This window comes from Gastrolobium bilobum, unplaced genomic scaffold, assembly GCF_033153095.1.
Source record: "Gastrolobium bilobum isolate Gb01-03AN ecotype WA unplaced genomic scaffold, APGP_CSIRO_Gbil_v1 utg6129, whole genome shotgun sequence".
In the NCBI taxonomy this organism is placed as follows: Eukaryota; Viridiplantae; Streptophyta; class Magnoliopsida; order Fabales; family Fabaceae; genus Gastrolobium; species Gastrolobium bilobum.
In genome coordinates, this window is record NW_026895895.1 from 59,113 (window position 1) to 79,710 (window position 20,598).

At 36.4% G+C, this 20,598-nt stretch overlaps 2 protein-coding genes across 2 annotated transcripts; one reads left to right on the forward strand and one right to left on the reverse strand.

Moving 5' to 3' along the window:
- Window positions 1-137: 137 nt before the first annotated feature.
- On the forward strand, window positions 138-2,746 carry LOC133296708 (putative pentatricopeptide repeat-containing protein At1g12700, mitochondrial). The gene is made up of 2 exons (XM_061495763.1): window positions 138-2,230; window positions 2,678-2,746. The coding sequence occupies exon 1, from the start codon at window positions 138-140 to the stop codon at window positions 1,857-1,859; it is 1,722 nt and encodes a 573-aa protein (XP_061351747.1). The 3' UTR covers window positions 1,860-2,230; window positions 2,678-2,746.
- Window positions 2,747-13,143: 10,397 nt separating this feature from the next.
- Window positions 13,144-14,412, reverse strand: LOC133296710 (putative clathrin assembly protein At1g33340). Its single transcript, XM_061495764.1, has one exon. It carries the CDS (start codon window positions 14,410-14,412, stop codon window positions 13,144-13,146), a length of 1,269 nt encoding a protein of 422 aa, XP_061351748.1.
- Between the last annotated feature and the right edge of the window lie 6,186 nt (window positions 14,413-20,598).

The following is a 20,598-nucleotide window of genomic DNA, read 5'->3' on the forward strand; positions in this document are numbered from 1 at the left end:
GTCGAGCGAGTCTATTTAAGCGATCAACTCAACTCGCTCTCGGACTCAGTCTCTCACGCTCTAACCCTCACTTCTGTTCTGTCTCCGACATATAACAGTGACTCCTCGGAATTCACGAAACAAACAACAGAGAAACAATGCGAAGAGCTTCCTTATCCTGTCTTCTACATCTTCAACAGCACTCTTTCCACTCATCTTCTTCTCCTTCTAGAACCTATCTCTTGAATTGTATTAGGAATCTCGAAAACGTTGATTCTGCCTTCAACTTCTTTCACAAAATGATTGCAATGAAGCCTTTCCCTAACGTTAAAGACTTCAACTTATTGTTCGGTTTCGTTGCAAAGACGAACCATCACGCAACCACCATCTCCTTAACCAAACACGCTCATTCTTCAGGTCTCAAACTCGATGTTTGCACTCTCAATATTATCATCAATTGTCTCTGCCATTTGAACCACACGGCCTTTGGGTTCTCTGTTTTGGGGCTAATGTTCAAGCTTGGTTTGGAACCCACTTTGGTGACTCTTAACACCTTGGTTAATGGATTATGTTCACAAGGCAAAGTGGGTCACGCTATTTGGTTAACTGAACACATGGAGAAAATGGGGTATCAATGCAATTGTCGCACGTTTGGAGCTATAATCAATGGTTTGTGTAAGATTGGTGACATGGGTGGTGCTATTGAGTGTTTGAAGAAGATGGGTGAGAGAAATTGTGAAGTGAATGTTGTTGTTTATAACACTGTTATGGATGGTCTTTGCAAGGATGGGTTGGTATCTGAGGCCTTGAGTTTGTTCTCAGAAATGATTGTTAGTAAAGGGATTCAGCCTAGTGTTGTTACCTACAATTGCTTAATTCAAGGGCTTTGTGGGTTTGGTAGGTGGAAAGAGGGTGCTTCTTTGCTGAGTGAGATGATGCAAAAGGGTGTCATGCCAGATGTGCAAACGTTTTCTATCTTGGTGGATGCTTTTTGCAAAGAAGGGTTGGTTTTGGGGGCTAAAGGGGTGATGAGTTTAATGGTTCAGATGGGGGAGGAGCCTAATGTTGTTACCTATAACTCGTTGATTGATGGATATTGTTTAAGAAATCAAATGGACGAGGCCATGAAAGTGTTTGATTTAATGGTTCAAAGGAACTGCTTGCCGAGCATTGTAACTTATAATTCATTAATTCATGGATGGTGTGAGGTTATGGATGTTGATAAGGCTATTTGTCTCTTGGGTGAAATGGTTGATAAAGGGTTGCATCCGGATGTTGTTACTTGGAGCAGTCTTATTGGTGGGTTTTGTGAAGTGGGTAAACCATTAGCTGCAAAAGAATTGTTTTTTACAATGAACAAATATGGCCAAGTTCCCAATCTTCAGACCTGTGCCATTATATTGGATGGCCTATTCAAATGTCATTTGTATTCTGAGGCAATGTCATTGTTTAGGGCCATGGAGAAGAGTAATCTTGATCTTGATATTGTGATGTACAATATTATGCTTGATGGAATGTGCAAAGCTGGAAAACTGAATGATGCAAGGAAACTTTTTTCTTGTCTGCCAGCTAAAGGGTTGAAAATTGATGCATATACTTGTAACATAATGATTAGAGGTCTGAGTAGAGAAGGACTACTAGATGATGCTGAAGGCTTACTTTTGAAAATGGAAGAGAATGGTTGCCCACCTAATAGATGCTCTTATAATGTCTTTGTCCAGGGATTGCTGAGAAATTATGACATTTCAAGGTCAAGAAAATACCTTCAAATAATGAAAGCCAAAGGCTTTACAGTAGATGCTACCACCACAGAGCTGCTTATATTCTTTTTTTCCCCTAATAAAGGAGATAATGCATTTAAAGAGTTGCTGCAGAACTGAAGTTTGTTTGAATTTAATCCCTTTTTCCATTATTTGATGTGGGTTTATATCAAGTGTTAAACACTGGTCTGATCAGACAGTTACCCATCCTTAAAACCATTGTGGGTTCAACTGCCCACAACAATTCAAAACTGGATGGTAGAAAGTTCAAGGGCAAGCATAGAAGGATGTTCATTCCAACCTGGATTACGACAATGATGCTGTTTTGAATGATAAATCATCCAAGAGTTCATAGAAACTTGCATGTTTTGCCATGAGATTAAACCTATTGGATGCCAACAAGATGGAGGCCTTGTTTTTTGAGCTTGCAATTGCAAGATTCTGGTTGAGACATAATTGTATATTTGGTGTCCATACATGATACATATAAGGTATGTTTCAAAGCACCTAGAATCTCACTTCTGCCAAACAATTATATTCAATGTTTTTAATTTTACCTGCTGAACACCTCAGTCTTCCCTTCAATTCCATAGTTTACGCCTGCAATATCAAATGATATGTTTAAAATGTTCATAATATCTTTATTCTAGAAGGTATAAAATTTTCTATGCAATTTCTGATTCAAAATTTCCCTCTAATTAGAAATGATACATACAAAAAGAGGTGACTTCAGAGACATTGAGCACGAATGAAGTATATACCAGCATTAACTGTATCCTAAGCTTCGTCATTTGATTCCTAAACATAGGTTGGCTGTGTGTTATACCCTTGTTATTTAAGCTTTATAGGCATAGACATAACTGCGGAAGATAATTGTTAAGATATTGTGAACATTGATGTGGAACTGGTACTTCAATGGCATTCTTCTTTGTTTTCAGGTTGTCACAGCAGAGCAAGAATCTCCTTTTGGAGAAGGTTGGCAGTGTGTTATGCCAGTGTGTCCTAAGCTTCATATATATGGATGTACTCACTACTCAGCAAGATAATTCTTTATGGTATTGTGAGCATTGATTTGGAATTGTTACTTCAATGGTGTTGTTCTTTGTTTTCTGGTTGCCAGAGTGGAGCAAGTGCCTCCCTTTGGAGAAGGTTGGTCTATTCTTGCACCAATTAAAACTCGGTATATATTGAGATTTCATTTGATGTAAAATCACTTAGTCACTGTATGAACTCCTGATATTATAGATCACCTTTCTGTATCAATTTCTGGTAGTTTCATGAATCAAGTGAAACCACTCTTTGGAAGATAATATTTTGTCAAAGAAAGCATCTAATATTAGCAAGACATCCTTGGTGACTACAAATGTTTATGATGCCCTGTTGTCACTTGCTGATATGCAGAAAGTCTATGGTTTGACCTCAATAGATGATCACTTGGGCATTTAAAGGTGTAGGTTTGTTATGGAGAAAAAGGTTGATCTTTTCTTTCTTTTTCTTTTTTTCCTTGGGATGATGTCACTTTAAGCTTTACATGTATTTTTCTGCATAGACCTTTCCAGAGGGACCAAAGTTACCTCATTATGTTCCATTTGGTTTCTGGTGTGCAAGCCATAAAATATTATTCATAATAGATAAAGGCTGAGGAAATATATAAAAAAATTTAGAAATTAAAATAGTAGAATATAATATTGATATATGATATGTAATGATGTATTATAATAAACAATTCCTTAACTCTTATTTATACAAATACTTACTACTTAATTCTAATCAAATATGAAAACAAGCAAGAAATATAATGAAATATGAAAATCTTAATTTTCGAATTTGGCCAACCATAATTGGTTTCTCAGACCTCTCAATTTCTGGTGATTTGATCTAAGTTGATTCCTTTTCTTTTTAATTAACTTGAGCCCACACTTAAAATTGTCCCAAGATGGGCTATAAAATTTGACCTAAATGGATAATCAAATTTGTAATTTATTTTTTAATTCTTAATAATAAAACTTTATTCAAAAAATTAAAAAAAGCCAAGTACGGTGCAGGATTTGAAGGGAAGGTGAAGTTATAGACTAAGGGTGTGTATTATATTGTTAAGTTCTCTGTCAATACTTCTGAAAAGAAATCATGTCTTTTATTTTTGTGTTTAAGAAGAGTTTTTAGGGGGGGGAATATCAAATATGTTTGATAATACAATTTATTTTCATTTTCGATGAGAAGATGTATTTAATAAATAGTTTATATTCAATTCTAATAACACATTCTACAATGTATATAGTTAATAAATAATGTGCTAGGAAAAAAAACAAAACACAAAAAAACTGTTCTTATTTTTTTCCATTTGTGTTTTTAAAGGTAACTATTTTTAAAAACAGTTTTTTAGTTTCCAGAAGAAGAAAAAAACTCATTTAGTAACGTCTGTTTTGTAAACAAGAAATTAAAAACTATAACTATTTTTTTTTGTTTTTAGAATCAAATTTAAAGAACATGTCTGATTTGTTTTTGTTTTTGGTTTTGATTTTTAATTTTCAAAACAACAAAAATTGAAAACACTTATTTCCATAACTTTTCTACAAAATAGTTTTAAAAACAAAAAAATAAGACTACAATCAAACAAACCCATTATTTCTAAGCATTCCTGTTCCATATATTAAAAAAATATTTTTAGAAAAGTGTTGGAGACATAGTGACGGAGCCACTTGTATGTTAGCTGGCTAATTTTTAAAAATTGTACATATTTTCTTCAAAAATTATAGTACAACCTTAATACTATTGAGTTTTTAAAATAATACAACATTAGCCGTGACTAAATTTTACCTAGTAAGTCTTTTGGCACCGGCTAGATTTTTCTTCTGATTCCGCACCATGGAGACACCTATCCAATCAAAGTGTTTTTTACACTCAAAGCCAAAAACTTAAATAACATTATTGATGAAATTATGTTTATGTTAAAGGTTTGTCGGATGTACAATGATTATATACAAGCTTTGATGTGGTCAAAAATGTATAACTACGTATTTTCGAAAATACATAATTTTAATGTTAAAATTATTTTCTCTCTCTCTTTAGAATTATAATTATGTATTTTTATGAATACATAGTTATAATATTAAAGTTATAATACAAAGTTATAATATTACAACTATGTATTCCCCGTTATAATTCTGAGGAGAGAAAAAAAATTAACATTATAACTATGTATTTTCGAAAATATATAGTTATAAATTTTTAACAATACTAAATCTTATATACAGTCACTTTAGAAATCATTTTGCCTTACTTAAAGTTAACATTATTTATATTTTCATGTCTAATTTGATGAATTAACTTTTTCTTTTTCTTTTTGATAAAATTCTTCTTCAAGTAATCACTTTTTAACCGATTAATTATATCAATAGATCATAATTATGTTATAATGAATACGTATTCTATTCTTGTCTATGTAGCATCGATACTGACACGAGACACGGGACACGACACGACACTCCGACACGTTAATTCTAAAAAATGTTAGATTTCGACACGTTAGGACACGTTTTGATATTTAATAATATTTTTAATTCATGTTGCGTATATTATATTTAATATTTAATAATTTAACAAAAAAATAAAACCAAACTTATAATACTCATTAATTTTGCAAATAAATATAAGATATCACAAATATTTATATTAAATTCAATAAAATGGTAATAGTAATCCAACGAATCGAATAGTTAGAACTAAAATCGCAACACAACGCAACCTTTGAACCTTTTTTTGAGTTTTTACAATGCACGTTGGAGTGTCGGGAAGTGTCGGAGTGTCCGAGAGTGTCGGGAAGTGTCGGACATGACTCATCGAAATTTTTGAAGTGACGGTGCTTCATAGATTCTTGTTTGGACTATTATATTTTGAATGCAACAGTAAATACCTATTATCGGACGTAATTGGTAAAATTTTGCCCTTAAAAAAAGTTGATATCAATTTTATCTCCAAATTATTAGATAAGTTATTCTACCTACTTTTTTTTTATGCCTACTTTACCTACCACTTTCTAACACCTTAAATCAGAATCTCAACTAATTTTTATCATTTCTCTCTCCTCTTAAGATTCTAATCTAACAGTATTAACAAATGGTAGGCAAAATAGACATAAAAAAAAAAAAAGATACGTAAAATAATCTATCCCCCAAATTATACAAGACAATATCAATTTAGTCTTTATAATAGAAAATGTGATATAGTTTCTCATGCAAAGATTCCATTGATGGTATGAGAATATAATATTCGACACTCTTTTTTAATACTCAATTTTATTTGGTAAAATTTTATACTGGCCTAAAGAGGGGAGTGGATCATCGTCTTATTTAACATAAACATATCATATGAGAGAATCCTAATTATTCATGAACAAATCAACGGTGATGATTTTTTTAATATTTATTCTAGTATTTTTTTCTCTCTCATTCCTCACCACCTTTGATTTACCCATATATAATTAGATCCTCCCACATGATCTGATCATGTTAACTAACACATAAGAGAATCCATTCCTAATAAAGAGTGAGTCCAGGTATTTAGTAAGGTTCACATGAAATTTATCTAATAATAATTTTTTTTTGGAAATAGAGTGTAAACAAATATACTACTAACAATTCTTTTCATAGTATTCACATTACAATTTTGATGTCACATTTTATTATCATAGAGTGAACTTAAGGCTTTTTGACCCTTTTGCCCCTCATTAATTAATTAATAACCAATTTACCCCTGATCAAGAACTATCCACCAACCTGCCCCCTTTTAGTCGACTACCTTGCTGTTTTAGTCGAGCAAATGGTCAATCTTCAGAAAGTGGACTACCGCAAATTTAGTCGACTAAAAAATCATCTTAACCGACTACATTTTTGGGATATTTAGTCGACTAAATATCGACGGATTTGTTTTTTAAAAACCCCTCATTCGGCAGAGGGGGAGTAGGATGACCTAATCGACTAAGGAGGCGGCCCAAACCCCAAATCCGCAGGAGCAGCTGAAGAACGCCCCAAACCCTTCCCTTAGGCGTGTGGATTGCCCCCAAATTTGGTCCAAATCGTGAAATCTGAAGGATAGGTAAGGTTTCTTAACTTGCATTGTGTTTTAGGTTTAGGAATTTTTTGTATTTGTTTGTTGTCCGAATTTGTGAACTCTAATCAAAGCATTTGTTGTAGGTTTTGTAACCCTAATCTACTAAGGTTTATTTTTTTGCATTGTGTGAATTTTTTTGTTTGAAAAGTTTGTATGTGGCAAAAGTTTGCTTTTGGTTTACAGCGCTTAAGTTGCAAGTTTTCATTACCATCATGACATGTTTCATATAGTTAAATGCTGACATGTTTCATTGTAGGTACCCTAAACAAATGACGAGCCGCAGAAGACCAAGCGATGAGGGCAATGAGTCACTTGAGAGACGCACCAAGCATAGGCAAGAGCAGCCTTCTTCGTCAAGGCGACAAGACGAAGAGCCTGATACTGTTGACCTCTCGTATGGGTATCTGTTTGAGGACGACCCTGCCGTCCACGCTTCATTCGTACGTGACCATTTGAACCGGCCGTTATGTGCTCCAAAATCTTTGGATACAGCCTTTTTTGATAAGGAGGGATTTGAAATTGTGGGGGTGTTGGAGGCGGCACATCTGAGGGTGTTGGCCGAGACCCTATGTCCGTATTCAGAGCTTATGGTGCGGGCCTTCTACCATAACCTCAGCTACGTACAGGGCGAGCTGAGGTCGAGGGTCTGTGGAATAGAGATCATCATGACGGCACCTGCATGGTTGGAGATACTCGGCTATGATTTTGACTCTTCTCAGACTGTGGTGTATGACGCTGATAGTGGTGTAGTACTTCCAGGATATGTACGAGAGGATGCCATGCAGGAGCAGAGAAGAGTCCGTGGGGAACACTTGCACTATACGGTGGGGTTGCTTTCTGTGGAGTCCCGTATACTACACTATGTCCTCACCCACGTTCTGTTTCTGCGATCTTTTAATCATTCCAGGGTGTTGGAACATGACATTCCCATTATGTGGGCTATCCGACATGCCCAGATGGTGAACTGGAGGCACTATATCTGTTGGTTTATGTTTAAGGCCAAACATAAGGGTCATCTTCCATACGCCTGTCTGGTACAGAGGATATTGGTTCACTTTGGTGTTCCCATAGAGACTGAGCTGTTGAAGAAGACCACGGGCTATAATTGCAAGTTCGGAAAGCGTCTATTGGAGCAGTGCAAGATTACTAAGAACACGAGATCGGGTGTGTGGGAGTTTAGTGGTATGCCCCAGGTTGAGGTTCCTTATGTTGCCCCAGATGACCATATTGTTGAGCCAGATGTGGAGGAGGAGGAGGAGGAGGAGGATGTGGCTGAGGTTGAGGAGATAGCTGAACCTGAAGGTGGATTTTCACTGCGTGATGTCATGAAGGGCATAAATGCAATGACAAAGAAGATAGGAAAGATGGCGCTGGCACATAAAAAATGGAGAAAGAAAGGGAATGAAAGGTTTAAGGGTGTGGAAGACAGGCTTGCTCGTCTGGAGCTTGCAAGAGGTGGTCAGGTAGCTGAGGCAGCAGGGGATGAGGGTCACGTGTCAGATGAGGACGACTCGGAGACGGACACAGACCGGGATGACGAGTAGATTTAGGGTGTACATCATGTTATTATGTTTTGTTCATGTATTTCCTTTAAGTCGTTGATGTAATGTAACTTTTTTTAATGAATGCAGAATTGTTATGTTTTTTGGATCTATGTTATGTTGTGTAATGAATTTAATTCCATTTCAATATTGTATAACTTATGAATGGAACCTTTTTAGCAATTTGATCATCACGGCACAAAACAATATTGAACAGGTCACATTCGTCCATAACACATCACAGCAAATCAGTACATGTGTTTAAAAAGGCTACATCTTGTATTGTTAACCGTAAACAAACGTTATGACAACATACGACTTGGTCTTAGGAATTTAATGTCCACATGGGTTTTTTGACTCGGAAATTATGCTCCCTAAGTCACACTCCCTTAGTGGATCAGTGTAGAGTGGAAACCTAGGGCAAAAAACATGTGTAATTCGGATTTGGGGTCCTAAACCAACAATTTAGTCGATTAACCTGTACTGGTTTAGTCGACTAGGTTAGTCCACTAGGTTAGTCGACTAAACCAGTACAGGTTAATCGACTAAATTGTTGGTTTAGGACCCCAAATCCGAATTACACATGTTTTTTGCCCTAGGTTTCCACTCTACACTGATCCACTAAGGGAGTGTGACTTAGGGAGCATAATTTCCGAGTCAAAAAACTAATATGAGTCAAATACAAATATCATGACATCAAATACAAACATAGCACCGTCATTACATTCAAATACAAACATCATGAGATCAAATACAAACATAGCACCGTCATTACATTCAAATACAAACATCATGACATCAAATACAAGCATATAAAACCATAAATGCCTATAATGTTAAACCATCAAAACATTAAGCCCCTCCCCTGCTTCCTCCGCAATTCATCTTGTATTGGGAATCCTCATAGGACATGTACGTTTGTTGTGACCAATTTGCTTACACAGGCTACATCTACTCTGACTGCTTGTCGGTTGAGACTCAACCCAATCCATCTCATTCTGTGTCCTTGACGATTTGGGTCTTCCTTGTGCACGTACCAAAGATGCATTTGGGATAATGGTTGGGCCATCAATTTGTGGAATCAACAACTCATTGCCCATTGGATACCAATGAGCAGCATATACCTTATCAATTTGTGCAATTGAGAACACAGGATCAACATAATCATAGTGGTTCAACTTTTCTACCTTGCACACCGCTAAGACGTGACTGCAAGGAAATCTTCTAGATGTGAACCGTCCACATTGACATTTGCGATTGAGCAAGTCTACCCTCATTATGTCACCTGCATCATGAGTTGATTGATTGTAGGCATCCTCAACTTCAAATAGCTGCAGGTCCCTATCAAAAACCCGCACACGGAGGCTCACTGTTAATTGATCATTTTTTTGGATGATATCCTCAACTTTTTTTGCAATTCTCCAACCCTTTGCCTTTGCCTTTTGGATCTTTTCACGTCTCTTGACGAAATACTCAACAAGTCTACTTTGAGTCATCTTCACCAATGCTGTTATAGGCAAATTACGTGCACCCCTCAGGACCTTATTCACACACTCAGATAAGTTAGTCGTCATGTGACCAAACCTCCGACCGTCCTCATCGTAAGACCTGCACCATTTTTCTTTGGGAATCTGATCTATCCATGAAGCTACTTGAGGGTTACTGTCGATAAAATCCTGGAATCTGATATCAAAATGAATCTTTGAACTCAAGTACCCTGAAATACAAAATGATGCGTTAGATACAAAAGGATGAAATATATACAATTTGTACATATTAAAAAGAAGATTGCACCTAGCTTCATCAGGGTTTTCTTTAATTCCACATCTCTGAACTTAGTGTTAAAGTTGCTTCCGATGTGGCGTAGACAAAACACATGATACGCAAATGGTGGCTGCCAACCGGCATGATCTCTTACAGCCCTGATGATGCTGGGATGACGATCGGATATTAGACAAATGCCATGCTTATGCGTGACGTGAAAACGCATGAGGCTAAGAAACCACGACCAATCATCCAATCTCTCACCAGGAGGAACAATAGCAAATGCAATAGGGAGAATGTAACCATCTCTATCTTGTGAAGTTGCAATCAAAAGAGTTCCTTTGTATTTACCGTGCAAATGCGTGCCATCAATTTGGATTATGGGTTTACAATATTTGAAGGCCTCAATGCACTGGTGAAAGGTCCAAAATACTCGGTGAAAGACAGCCTTATCCGTATACACTCGACGTTCATCAACACATTGGTCCGTATCAATCTTGAACACAGAACCCACATTAACCTGCGTCATGTATGTCAGCCAACCAGGCAAGAATGCATACGATTTATCCCAGTCGCCAAATAACTTGACAATGGCTTTCATTTTAGCCTTCCAAGCTTTCCTGTAAGATATGTTGTATCCATACAATCGTTGTACCCTCTCTTGAATAAGAACTGGCTTTAATGATGGATCTTCTTTTAACATACCTATATAAAAAAAAACACCGGCCAACAGTCAGAATACAAACTGATTAACGTTAACATACCTTAGGAAGTTAGATATATCGAATAATACATACTGATAATGGTTGCACATATCACATCAGAATCCAACTGTCTATGATCCCGGGTAAGACCTTGGTTTAGGCAGGTGTGTTCTTTAACCCATTTACTAACCACCCAAGTATTTCCATTCTTCGGCAACAATGCCCTCACATACCAGGGACATCCATCATTATGGTGTCGACACTTCATCACAAATCTATGGTCATCACTTTTTGCCACAACGGCAGTACGGTGAGCCTTCATACAATATAATTTGACTGCATGTTGCATTTCAGATTTGCTACGAAACTCCTGATACAAATATAAAGGATCCCCTAATTGCCAGCCACTGTGATCATCATCGTCACCATACAATATCTCTGTCTCATCATTAGGGTGGGCCCAATTAATGAAGGTATAATGTGAGCTTTCATTCCAAAATGGCTCGACCTCAGAACCTACGGATGCATTATAATGCCACCGTCAATACCATTCATAACAAAAAAAATAATTGCTAAATTAAATCTTTAAAAAACAAATCTTACCACTGCTAACAGGGTCAACACGAAGTGGTCTCGTAACCTGCGAACCCGGGGATGGTGAGCTTGTGTCAGCGTCGAAATCACCCTCTACGTCAGTATCTGACGTGTCACCTAGTGGAATAACACTCTCAGGTTCACCGTCCTCATCGCTGTCCATATCGGCATCCTGTTCATCCTCATCTATTTCCCGCAGTGTTATCTGACTTATGACATGTGCAGGTGCAGATAAATCGACTACTCTTTCTTCATGACCAAAATACGGTTCACTTCTTGTATGCATGGGTGCAGATGAAGATTGACCACAATCTAATTCAACATATATCTCAATAAAATTTTGAAATTTTCGGTCAACAATTGCATCTATGACACATTCGACATCTTCATCATCACATATATCGTTACCAATGTAGTAAATAGCATCCTTACCAACTGTTGTCTCTACCCTGGCAATCATCCGTTGAACGCATTGGCTGCCTTGCAAACCCAATTTTTGCTGAATTCTTTTCTTTAACTCATTGTATGTAGTGCCCCGTTTGATTTTCAACATTTTCGTTTTTCCTTCAAATTGAACACCATTGGGGCCTTCATAATGCTTTCCATCACAGTAGATCATTGTCACATACATGTTTGGACTTGTGCTCATCTTCCTCACGAAATTGGGACTTGGGTTCTGAAATTGGGGGTTTGGGTTCGGATTTTGGGGTTTGGAATTGGGCAATGACAATGATTTCACAATATTAGGTCTGTAGAGATGGTGGGATGAAATACAATCGGATTGAGAGGATTACACATGAACAAAGGGAGCTATTTAGGTTTACACAACAACAACAATCGAAATGAGACCGAAAACATGGAAAATATAGGGTTTCAGTCGACATTTAGTCGACTAAATATCGATACTTAGTCGACTAAATATCCCAAAAATGTAGTCGATTAAGATGATTTTTTAATCGACTAAATTTGCGGTAGTCCACTTTCTGAAGATTGACCATTTGCTCGACTAAAACAGCAAGGTAGTCGACTAAAAGGGGGCAGGTTGGTGGATAGTTCTTGATCAGGGGCAAATTGGTTATTAATTAATTAATGAGGGGCAAAAGGGTCAAAAAGCCATGAACTTAATGTAAACTAATTTTAAAAGACTACACTGATATCACTTACATATTTGGAACTAAAATAAGTGTTTAATCTCGAGGAAATAGTTATTTTTTTTCTTGATATATAAAGAAGCTATACGTGATCAGATATTCTTATGTTAAAATTTTGGGAAATAACTTTCTTATGTTGTAGGAAAATAGTTATCTCATGTTGTAGAAATAAAACTATAAGTGAGACCCACGGATAAGATGAGAGAGAAAAAAAAAAGAGGTGGGACTCACCCCTCTTTTGTGTGTGTAGGAAAGTTGTTTCTCTCGTGCAAAATGAAATATGTATAACCCTAAAATTTTATATGGGAATCAATTGTTAAAATTTTATATAATCTTATGAAATAAAAACTTTATGCCTAAGTCTTTGTATATACAATTAATAAATAAGACCTTATCAGAATTTGTTAAGTATGCATGTACAAAGAAAAAAGATAAATAAAAATTTTCACTATTACAAAATCATGTGAAATGTAAAATTTCAATAATATTTAGTTTACCCAAACTATTGAAGAACTCATCCAACCTAGTTGATTCAGCAGGCTCATACCTTTGATGACATGGTTGTATCAATACTAGATGAAAATGGATTCAGGAATACACTTGGCCTACCATATTCACTTTCTATATCACTAACAACATCAACATCTCCAAGCTTTTGTGGTGCTGGAAGAACCTGTGATTCATTGGGAACAACTTCATCTTCAAATACCACCCATACCTTGCTTATTTTGGTCTCTAGTGTCCATGAAAAAAGAGTTGGAGTTGGTGACAAATTTATATCAATTTTCTCTTCTTTCTTTTTGCTTTCTTTTGCTGCAACTTCAAACTCTATCTCTGTTGATCTTTTAAAGTTGCTTGATAGAGCGACATGTGAAGATGCAATTTGATTTTGTTGGCAACCAAATTGATCCAATGCCACTATATGACTCATACTGATTATTTTAACAAAAGGGTACTCCAAATTCTTGTTTTCAACCACTTGTTTGCAACTTTCATACAGATCATGAAGCTTTTGGCTTTGCAGAGAAGCTTTCTTGAGAATTTCACATGCTAGGCCTTTGGCTGATGAATTTAGATCAAAAAACATGTTGATAAGAGCTGCAATGCCTTCAGAAAATGTCATATAAACTTGGAAACTTTCTCTCAAAATGTTACTCATAGCAACTTGAGCCAAGCTATGATCTGAGAGCAAAACATCATGTGGGGAAAATTCTAACACCTTATCAATAAGCACTTGGTATTTAGGCAATGTACGAAATACCATATCAATGGAATTCTCATCATAGCTTCGAAATCCTAACCCTTTGGACATTAATGGTTCAAGTTTCCCAGCTTGGTTGATGAGCCAACTCATCCTTTCTTCAAGATAAGATGCATATTTGTGTAAAAAACCAATTGAAGGGTCAGAATTCTTAGTGAAACACCTTGTTGTACTAATTTGTAGATGACCAGAGACATGTGCTTTGCATAACTCTTGTTCAAAGGATCTGTTTCCCCCTCTAAGAAGGCGATGAATCAAGACAAGGACCTTAAGGGCCACAAGATGATCCTTAGTTTTGCATAAACGGCGAGAAATCCTTTCAGCAAGAAAAGGAATGGACCCTTGAGAGTGTGAAACCAAGAAGAGGATTTCATGCATGTATTTGTCATCAATGGTTCCATTGTCATGGCCTGTGGCACGAAGAACTGCAATCTCTATGCTTGAAAAGCCATCATGTTGATGATGGTACATCATGGCCTTGCCAATAGAAGCATGATCTTTCATTGAACCAAGAGCTAGACGAAGCTTGCCTTGTATATCCACACCCATTATTGTTCTTATTCTTTTAGAAGAAAGGAAAGAAGAACTTCAATAATGCTAGAAGAATAATGGAACAATTTGCTATGTAGAGGTAAGCAATTGTAGGAGTATTACACATATAAAGGTGGGGAGAAAAGTGAGAAAAAGAGTGGTCTTAAAAAAAATTAGAAGCAGTACAAATTAAAAGAATCAAATCTTTCATATTTTAAGCAGAGAATTGTAATGTGGACAAGAACATTCATCATATAAAAATAGTTCTTAAGATTGATCTATGTGATAGCTTAGCAGTCTACAAACCCAACAACACTACAATATTCTACATTAAAAGGCAATAATCCACGTGCAAAAGTCAACGAGTATAATTAAAAAGCCTCCTTTTCTTTGGTCCTTTTGAAGGGTATTTTATCTTCCCCTAGCTGTACTTTTTTTTTTCTATAACCAAAATTTTTTAGTCTAAAAAAACTCATGTAGCAATTATTTATAGATAAGCATTGTTCTTGGGTGTATTAGCAGAGTCCAAATGTCTAACCATTGATGGATTAACTTTTTAAAAATTCTGATATGAAGTATTAGTACCTTTATAAGAGATTAGTATCAGTGTTTAATGGAGTGTTCTTCATGGGGTAAAGGATCAGCTTCTGAGTGTGTAATTTGGGCATATGATATTTGATCCATTGCCTATGCATATGAGAGGTTTTATATAGTTGTTGTTGATGCAAAACCATGATGAATCCCACTAATGAGGGCCATGTTGAGACTGGGGTACCATGCCATGAATTAGTGTTAGAATTATCATTTTAGAGAATGAGGTGGAATGCATTTAATACTTGAATAATGCTTGGGTTATTGTTTTGTCTTATATTAATCAATGAAGCACAGGGATGAGTGGGACCCAAAAACTGGTTCATATAGTTAATTAGCCACAACATTAAAAAGCTTGGATTAGAATCACTAAATACGTGGATGAATTGATAAGGGTTTGTTTTAACTTAATCAATGATTTTCAGTTTAAATCAAATGTAGTTGTATTAAAATTTAGTATAAAAAAATTTTTCGCTTACGTGATCCTATCCGACTCAAATCGAACTAATCAAGTAATCATCAATGAACTGATGGATAATATTACAAAAAGCTTGGGTTAGAGTTAACCACAGGTTAGTTATAAAGGTTTCAATTTATTCAACAAGGAATTGATTGCTATCAATATCATAACAAACATGGAATAATAAAGTTTGCCTTAGAAGGCTTTCAAGGCTAGGATGGGAGTGTATGAATGCATAGGCTTTAATGTCATTTTAAAAGAGTCAACGAGGGGAAAAAAAAAAAGGAAAAGGATGGTGGAAGGTGAGGAAGAATCTTATTCTTTAAGAATATGATTCTTGTGCATCTAACTCTCTTGCTATTCGCAACAAACAAAACAATTTGACTTAAAATCTTTTATCTCATCCACAGGTTCTCCATTTTGCTTTTGGTTGGGAAGTTGAAGCCCCACCCACTGGCAAAGAGATCCAAAGGAGAAAAGTGTTGTTGCAATATTCTATTCTACCAATAATAATCCAAAGTGTTTCTGACTGAAAGTACTGTAAAATCAGATACAAGATAAATATTAAATAACATACATCAAAGTCAAAACAGAGAGATTGATGACTTTTATTGTTCACTGTTGCTGAAGGCTGATAAGAGAGGCTGACTCATGGTCCTGGAACTGGAGAGGACCAGTGCTATATGCTAATAAAATAGTACCAAATATGGCAAAATAGTTGACACTAGACATAAAAGGCAACATACATTAAATTAGATGGACCAAATAATGGTTTTAAAACTTGGCCTGGGTGAAACTGGTAGGTTAATCTCTAATTCTTCGACTGTTGCTCTGATGATTTGACAGAAAAAATAGTAATACAGAAAACCGCTTTTTGACCAAGGAAATATTTTATTAATGTGATTTCAAATTCAAATATTTTGGCAAAATAATGGATGTGGGAGTCGTGCATGAAATGATGTGTGATTGGTATCAAAAAGAATACACACTTGTCACATGTCACGTATCACGTATTGTAAGTCATGTATTATCCTCATGTGCAATTTGAACATGCATACCTAACATGTATCTCACAGCGCTTGACATATTGCAAGTGCACACTTGCTTTTGCAGTAGTCACGCATCACTTTCACGCACGACTTGAATGAACATATCCTCATTAAAGTTTCACTGCATTATTTTGGCAAAGTATTTGAATTTGGAATACTTGAAAAAGGGTTATCAAATATTATTAAATTGCGTAAATAATCTGTACAAAGAGGTCTTTATTTATAGAGAATGAAAAACCTAATACTTGAGCTAATGGGCATGGTCCAATACAACAAATAATAATAATTAAATAACCAATATTTACAACACTCCCCTCAAACTGAGGAATAGATATTTATCATTCTCAGCTTGCTAGTAAGTTCTTGAAATCTGTCTGGAGGAAGTCCCTTTGTTAATAGATCAGTCAATTGACGCCCAGTGGGAATGTATGGAGTGGTAATCAACCTGTTATCAAGTTTCTCTTTGATGAAATGACGGTCGACCTCAATATGTTTAGTCCGATCATGTTGAACCGGATTATGAGCTATACAAATAGCAGACTTATTGTCACATAGCAGCTTCATAGGTCCCTTACATTTTATTTTGAGATCATCAAGAACAATTTTCAGCCACAGTAACTCACAAATGCCTTGAGCCATAGCTCGAAATTCAGCTTCTGCACTTGATCTGGCAACCACATCTTGTTTCTTACTTCTCCATGTCACTAAGTTACCACAGAGAAACATGAAATAACCAGTGGTAGATCGACGGTCAGTCACGGATCCAGCATAATCAGCATCAGTGTAGACTTCTAAAGAGAGATTGCCATCACGTCGGAATAACAATCCTTTACCAGGAGTAACTTTAAGATACTGAAGAATTCTCTCTACTACCTGCATGTGTTTCTCCTTTGGATCGTGCATAAACTGACTGACAACACTAACAGCATAAGCTAGGTCTGGTCTAGTATGAGCCAGATATATCAATTTCCCAACTAGCCGTTGATATTGTCCTTTATCAACTGGAGTACTCTCCTCTTCATAGCCTATATTGTGATTCTGCTCAATAGGAGTATTAGAGGGTTTACACCCGAGCTTTCCTGCTTCTTTGAGAAGATCAAGAACATATTTTCTCTGGCTGATAAAAATTCATTTCCTTGAATGAGCTACTTCTATCTCTAGGAAATATCTCAGTTTCCCAAGGTCTTTGACTTCAAACTCAGAGGCAAGCCGTGTTTGCAGAATCTGTTTCTCCACAAAATCATCACCTGTGATAATAATATCATCAACATATACAAGGAGCACAGTAAGCTTCCCATTATGGGAATGCTTGAAGAAAAATGTGTGATCTTCTTGACTCTGTCTGTATCCTAAGGTCATCGTAACCTTAGTAAACCTTCCAAACCAGGCACGAGGTGACTGCTTCAATCCATACAAGGCATTTTTTAATCTACAAACTTTATTTTCTCCTTTAACAGAATCAAAACCAGGCGGGATTTCCATGTAGACTTCTTCTTCTAACTCACCATTGAGGAAAGCATTTTTCACATCAAATTGATTTATATCCCAATCATAATGGGTAGCAAGGGACAACAAGACTCTCACCGTATTCATCTTTGCAACTAGAGCAAATGTTTCTTCATAATCAATGTCATAGGTTTGAGTGTAACCTTTGGCAACTAATCGAGATTTGTATCTCTCAAGAGTTCCATCAGAATTGTATTTCAGGGCATAAACTCATCTGCACCCTACTGCTTTCTTTCCATTAGGTCTATCAATAACCTCCCATGTTTTATTTTTCTCTAACACATCCATCTCCTCTTGCATGGCTTGAGCCCATTTCCCATCTTTCAAGGCTTCATGTACTAATTTTGGGAATGCAATAGAGTCTAGTGCTGAAACAAAGCTTTTGTGCTGCACAGAAAGATTAGCAGAGGAAACAAAATGGGAGATAAGGTATTGAGTACAAGAGGGACAGGAGGAACAAGATTTCTTATAACAAGATCTTTTTCCTTTTCTAAGAGCAATGGGTAAATCATCAGAATCCGTAGTAATGGGTAAGTCATCAGAAGTATTAACATCAAGATCAGAAAAATGAGATTCAGGACTTACCAGTGGTTCAGACGATTGAGGTTGTTGCTGAGGCAATGTGGGTTGTTTCCTTCTTTGATATACCAACTCAGGTGTCATAATCTTCTGTATCTCTGGTGAACTTGATGTATCAGTCACAGGAGGATCAGTTACAGGAGGATCAGACACAGAAGGAACGGGAACAATAGGGACAAGAGGAGGATACACTGACACAGGTAAAGGAGTAGACACTGAAGACTCAAAGAAATGAGGTGATGAGCTTTCTGGTGAAGGATTCTCCCCCTGAAGATGAGAACCTTAGAAAAAAGACTTAGATTCCTGAAATGTAACATCCATAGAAACAAAAAAATTTCTACTACCAGGGTGATAGCACTTGTAGCCTTTCTTATCGAGAACATAACCAAGAAAAACACATTTAATAGCCCTAGGGTCCAACTTACTGCGATGATGTTTATGAACATGAACAAAAGCAACACACCCAAACACTCGTGGAGGAAGACTCATAGTTGGAATAGAAGGGAAAAAAGAAGTTATAGAATGAATATGACTTACATGGTCAAGTACCCGAGTGGGCAAACGGTTGATCAAGAATGTTGCAGTAAGAATAGCATCTCCCCAATAGTATTTGGATACATGTGTCTGAAACATTAATGCACGAGTCACTTCAAGAAGGTGACGATTTTTTCTTTCAGCAACCCCATTCTGTTGAGGGGTGTCAACATAAGTAAGTTCATGAATCATACCATTATTTCGTATAAATTGAGAAAAATTGTTATTAACATATTAAGTACCATTATCTATTCTTAGTCTCTTGATTTTTTTACCAAATTGGGTCTCAACCATTTTATAAAATTGAAAGAACAGATGTGGTACCTCAGACTTTTCACGCATTAAGTAAACCCAAGTTACACGAATGTAATCATCAATAAAAAAAACAAACCATCTATTTCCATAAGCATGAGGGACTTTAGAAGGACCCCAAACATCAAAATGAATAAGATCAAAAGGTTCAACACTCTTAGTACTACTAGAAGGAAAAGACACACGATGATGCTTAGCAAACTCACAAACATCACAATGGAAAGACTCAACAGACTTAGACAAAAACAATGATGGAAATAAAGACTTGAGTAAACTAAAAGGAGGATGTCCCAAACTCTTATGATGAAGCTAAATCAAAGAATTAGCAGTTGATTGACCATGAGACATGAAGATATGGTCTGTTACTTTATTTGCGGGAGATTGTGACACCAGATAGTACAGCCCACCTTGCTCTTTAGCACTACCAATCGTCTTCCCCGTGGCGAGATCCTGAAAAACACAATAGGTAGGGAAGAAGGTTACAGTACAATTCAAATCTTTTGTAATTTTATGAATAGAAAGAAGATTCGTGGAGAGTTTAGGAACATGAAGAGCATCTTTAAGATGTAAGGACTGCTGTAAGTTTATGTCACCGGAACCCGCAACTGATGTATGTGAGCCATTAGCTATGGCTATTGTATGAGTTCCAATGGTAGGATGATAAGAAGTAAAGGAGTCAGCACAACAAGCCATATGATCAGTAGCACCAGAATCAACAACCCAAAAATGTTTAAAATCATTACATGAAGAAAGGAAAGAATGAGTTTTGGAGCTCATACCAGTCATAGCCAAAGCACTAGTATCAGATGGCTTACTCAGATAATCAAGGATGGTTCGGAGCCGTTCCAATTCATCTGGACGAAATGTAGGTTGGGTCTCATTAGGTACAGGAGTTATTTCAGAGGAAGGAAAATGCGCTTGACCACGCATCCTTGCCATCTTTTCTAAGACAGTTTGCTTTCTATGGAGGCGAAAGCATAAATCCTTGATATGACATGTTCTTTTACAATAAGAACACCATCGATCATCTCTCTTAGGTCTAGAAGATGCACCATCATAAAACTTTGTAAATGAACTCCTTTGAGAAGAGGTCATACTGCACAAAAAAATGGTCAAAGAAAAGCTCCAAGAAGCCAAAAAATAAGGAAAAAATACCAAACGATGTCCGATCTG

What these genes read in the sequence shown, in the direction of transcription:
- LOC133296708 (XM_061495763.1), top strand. Translation starts at nt 138, where the DNA reads ATGCGAAGAGCTTCCTTATCCTGTCTTCTACATCTTCAACAGCACTCT.
- LOC133296710 (XM_061495764.1), bottom strand. Translation starts at nt 14,412, where the DNA reads ATGGGTGTGGATATACAAGGCAAGCTTCGTCTAGCTCTTGGTTCAATG.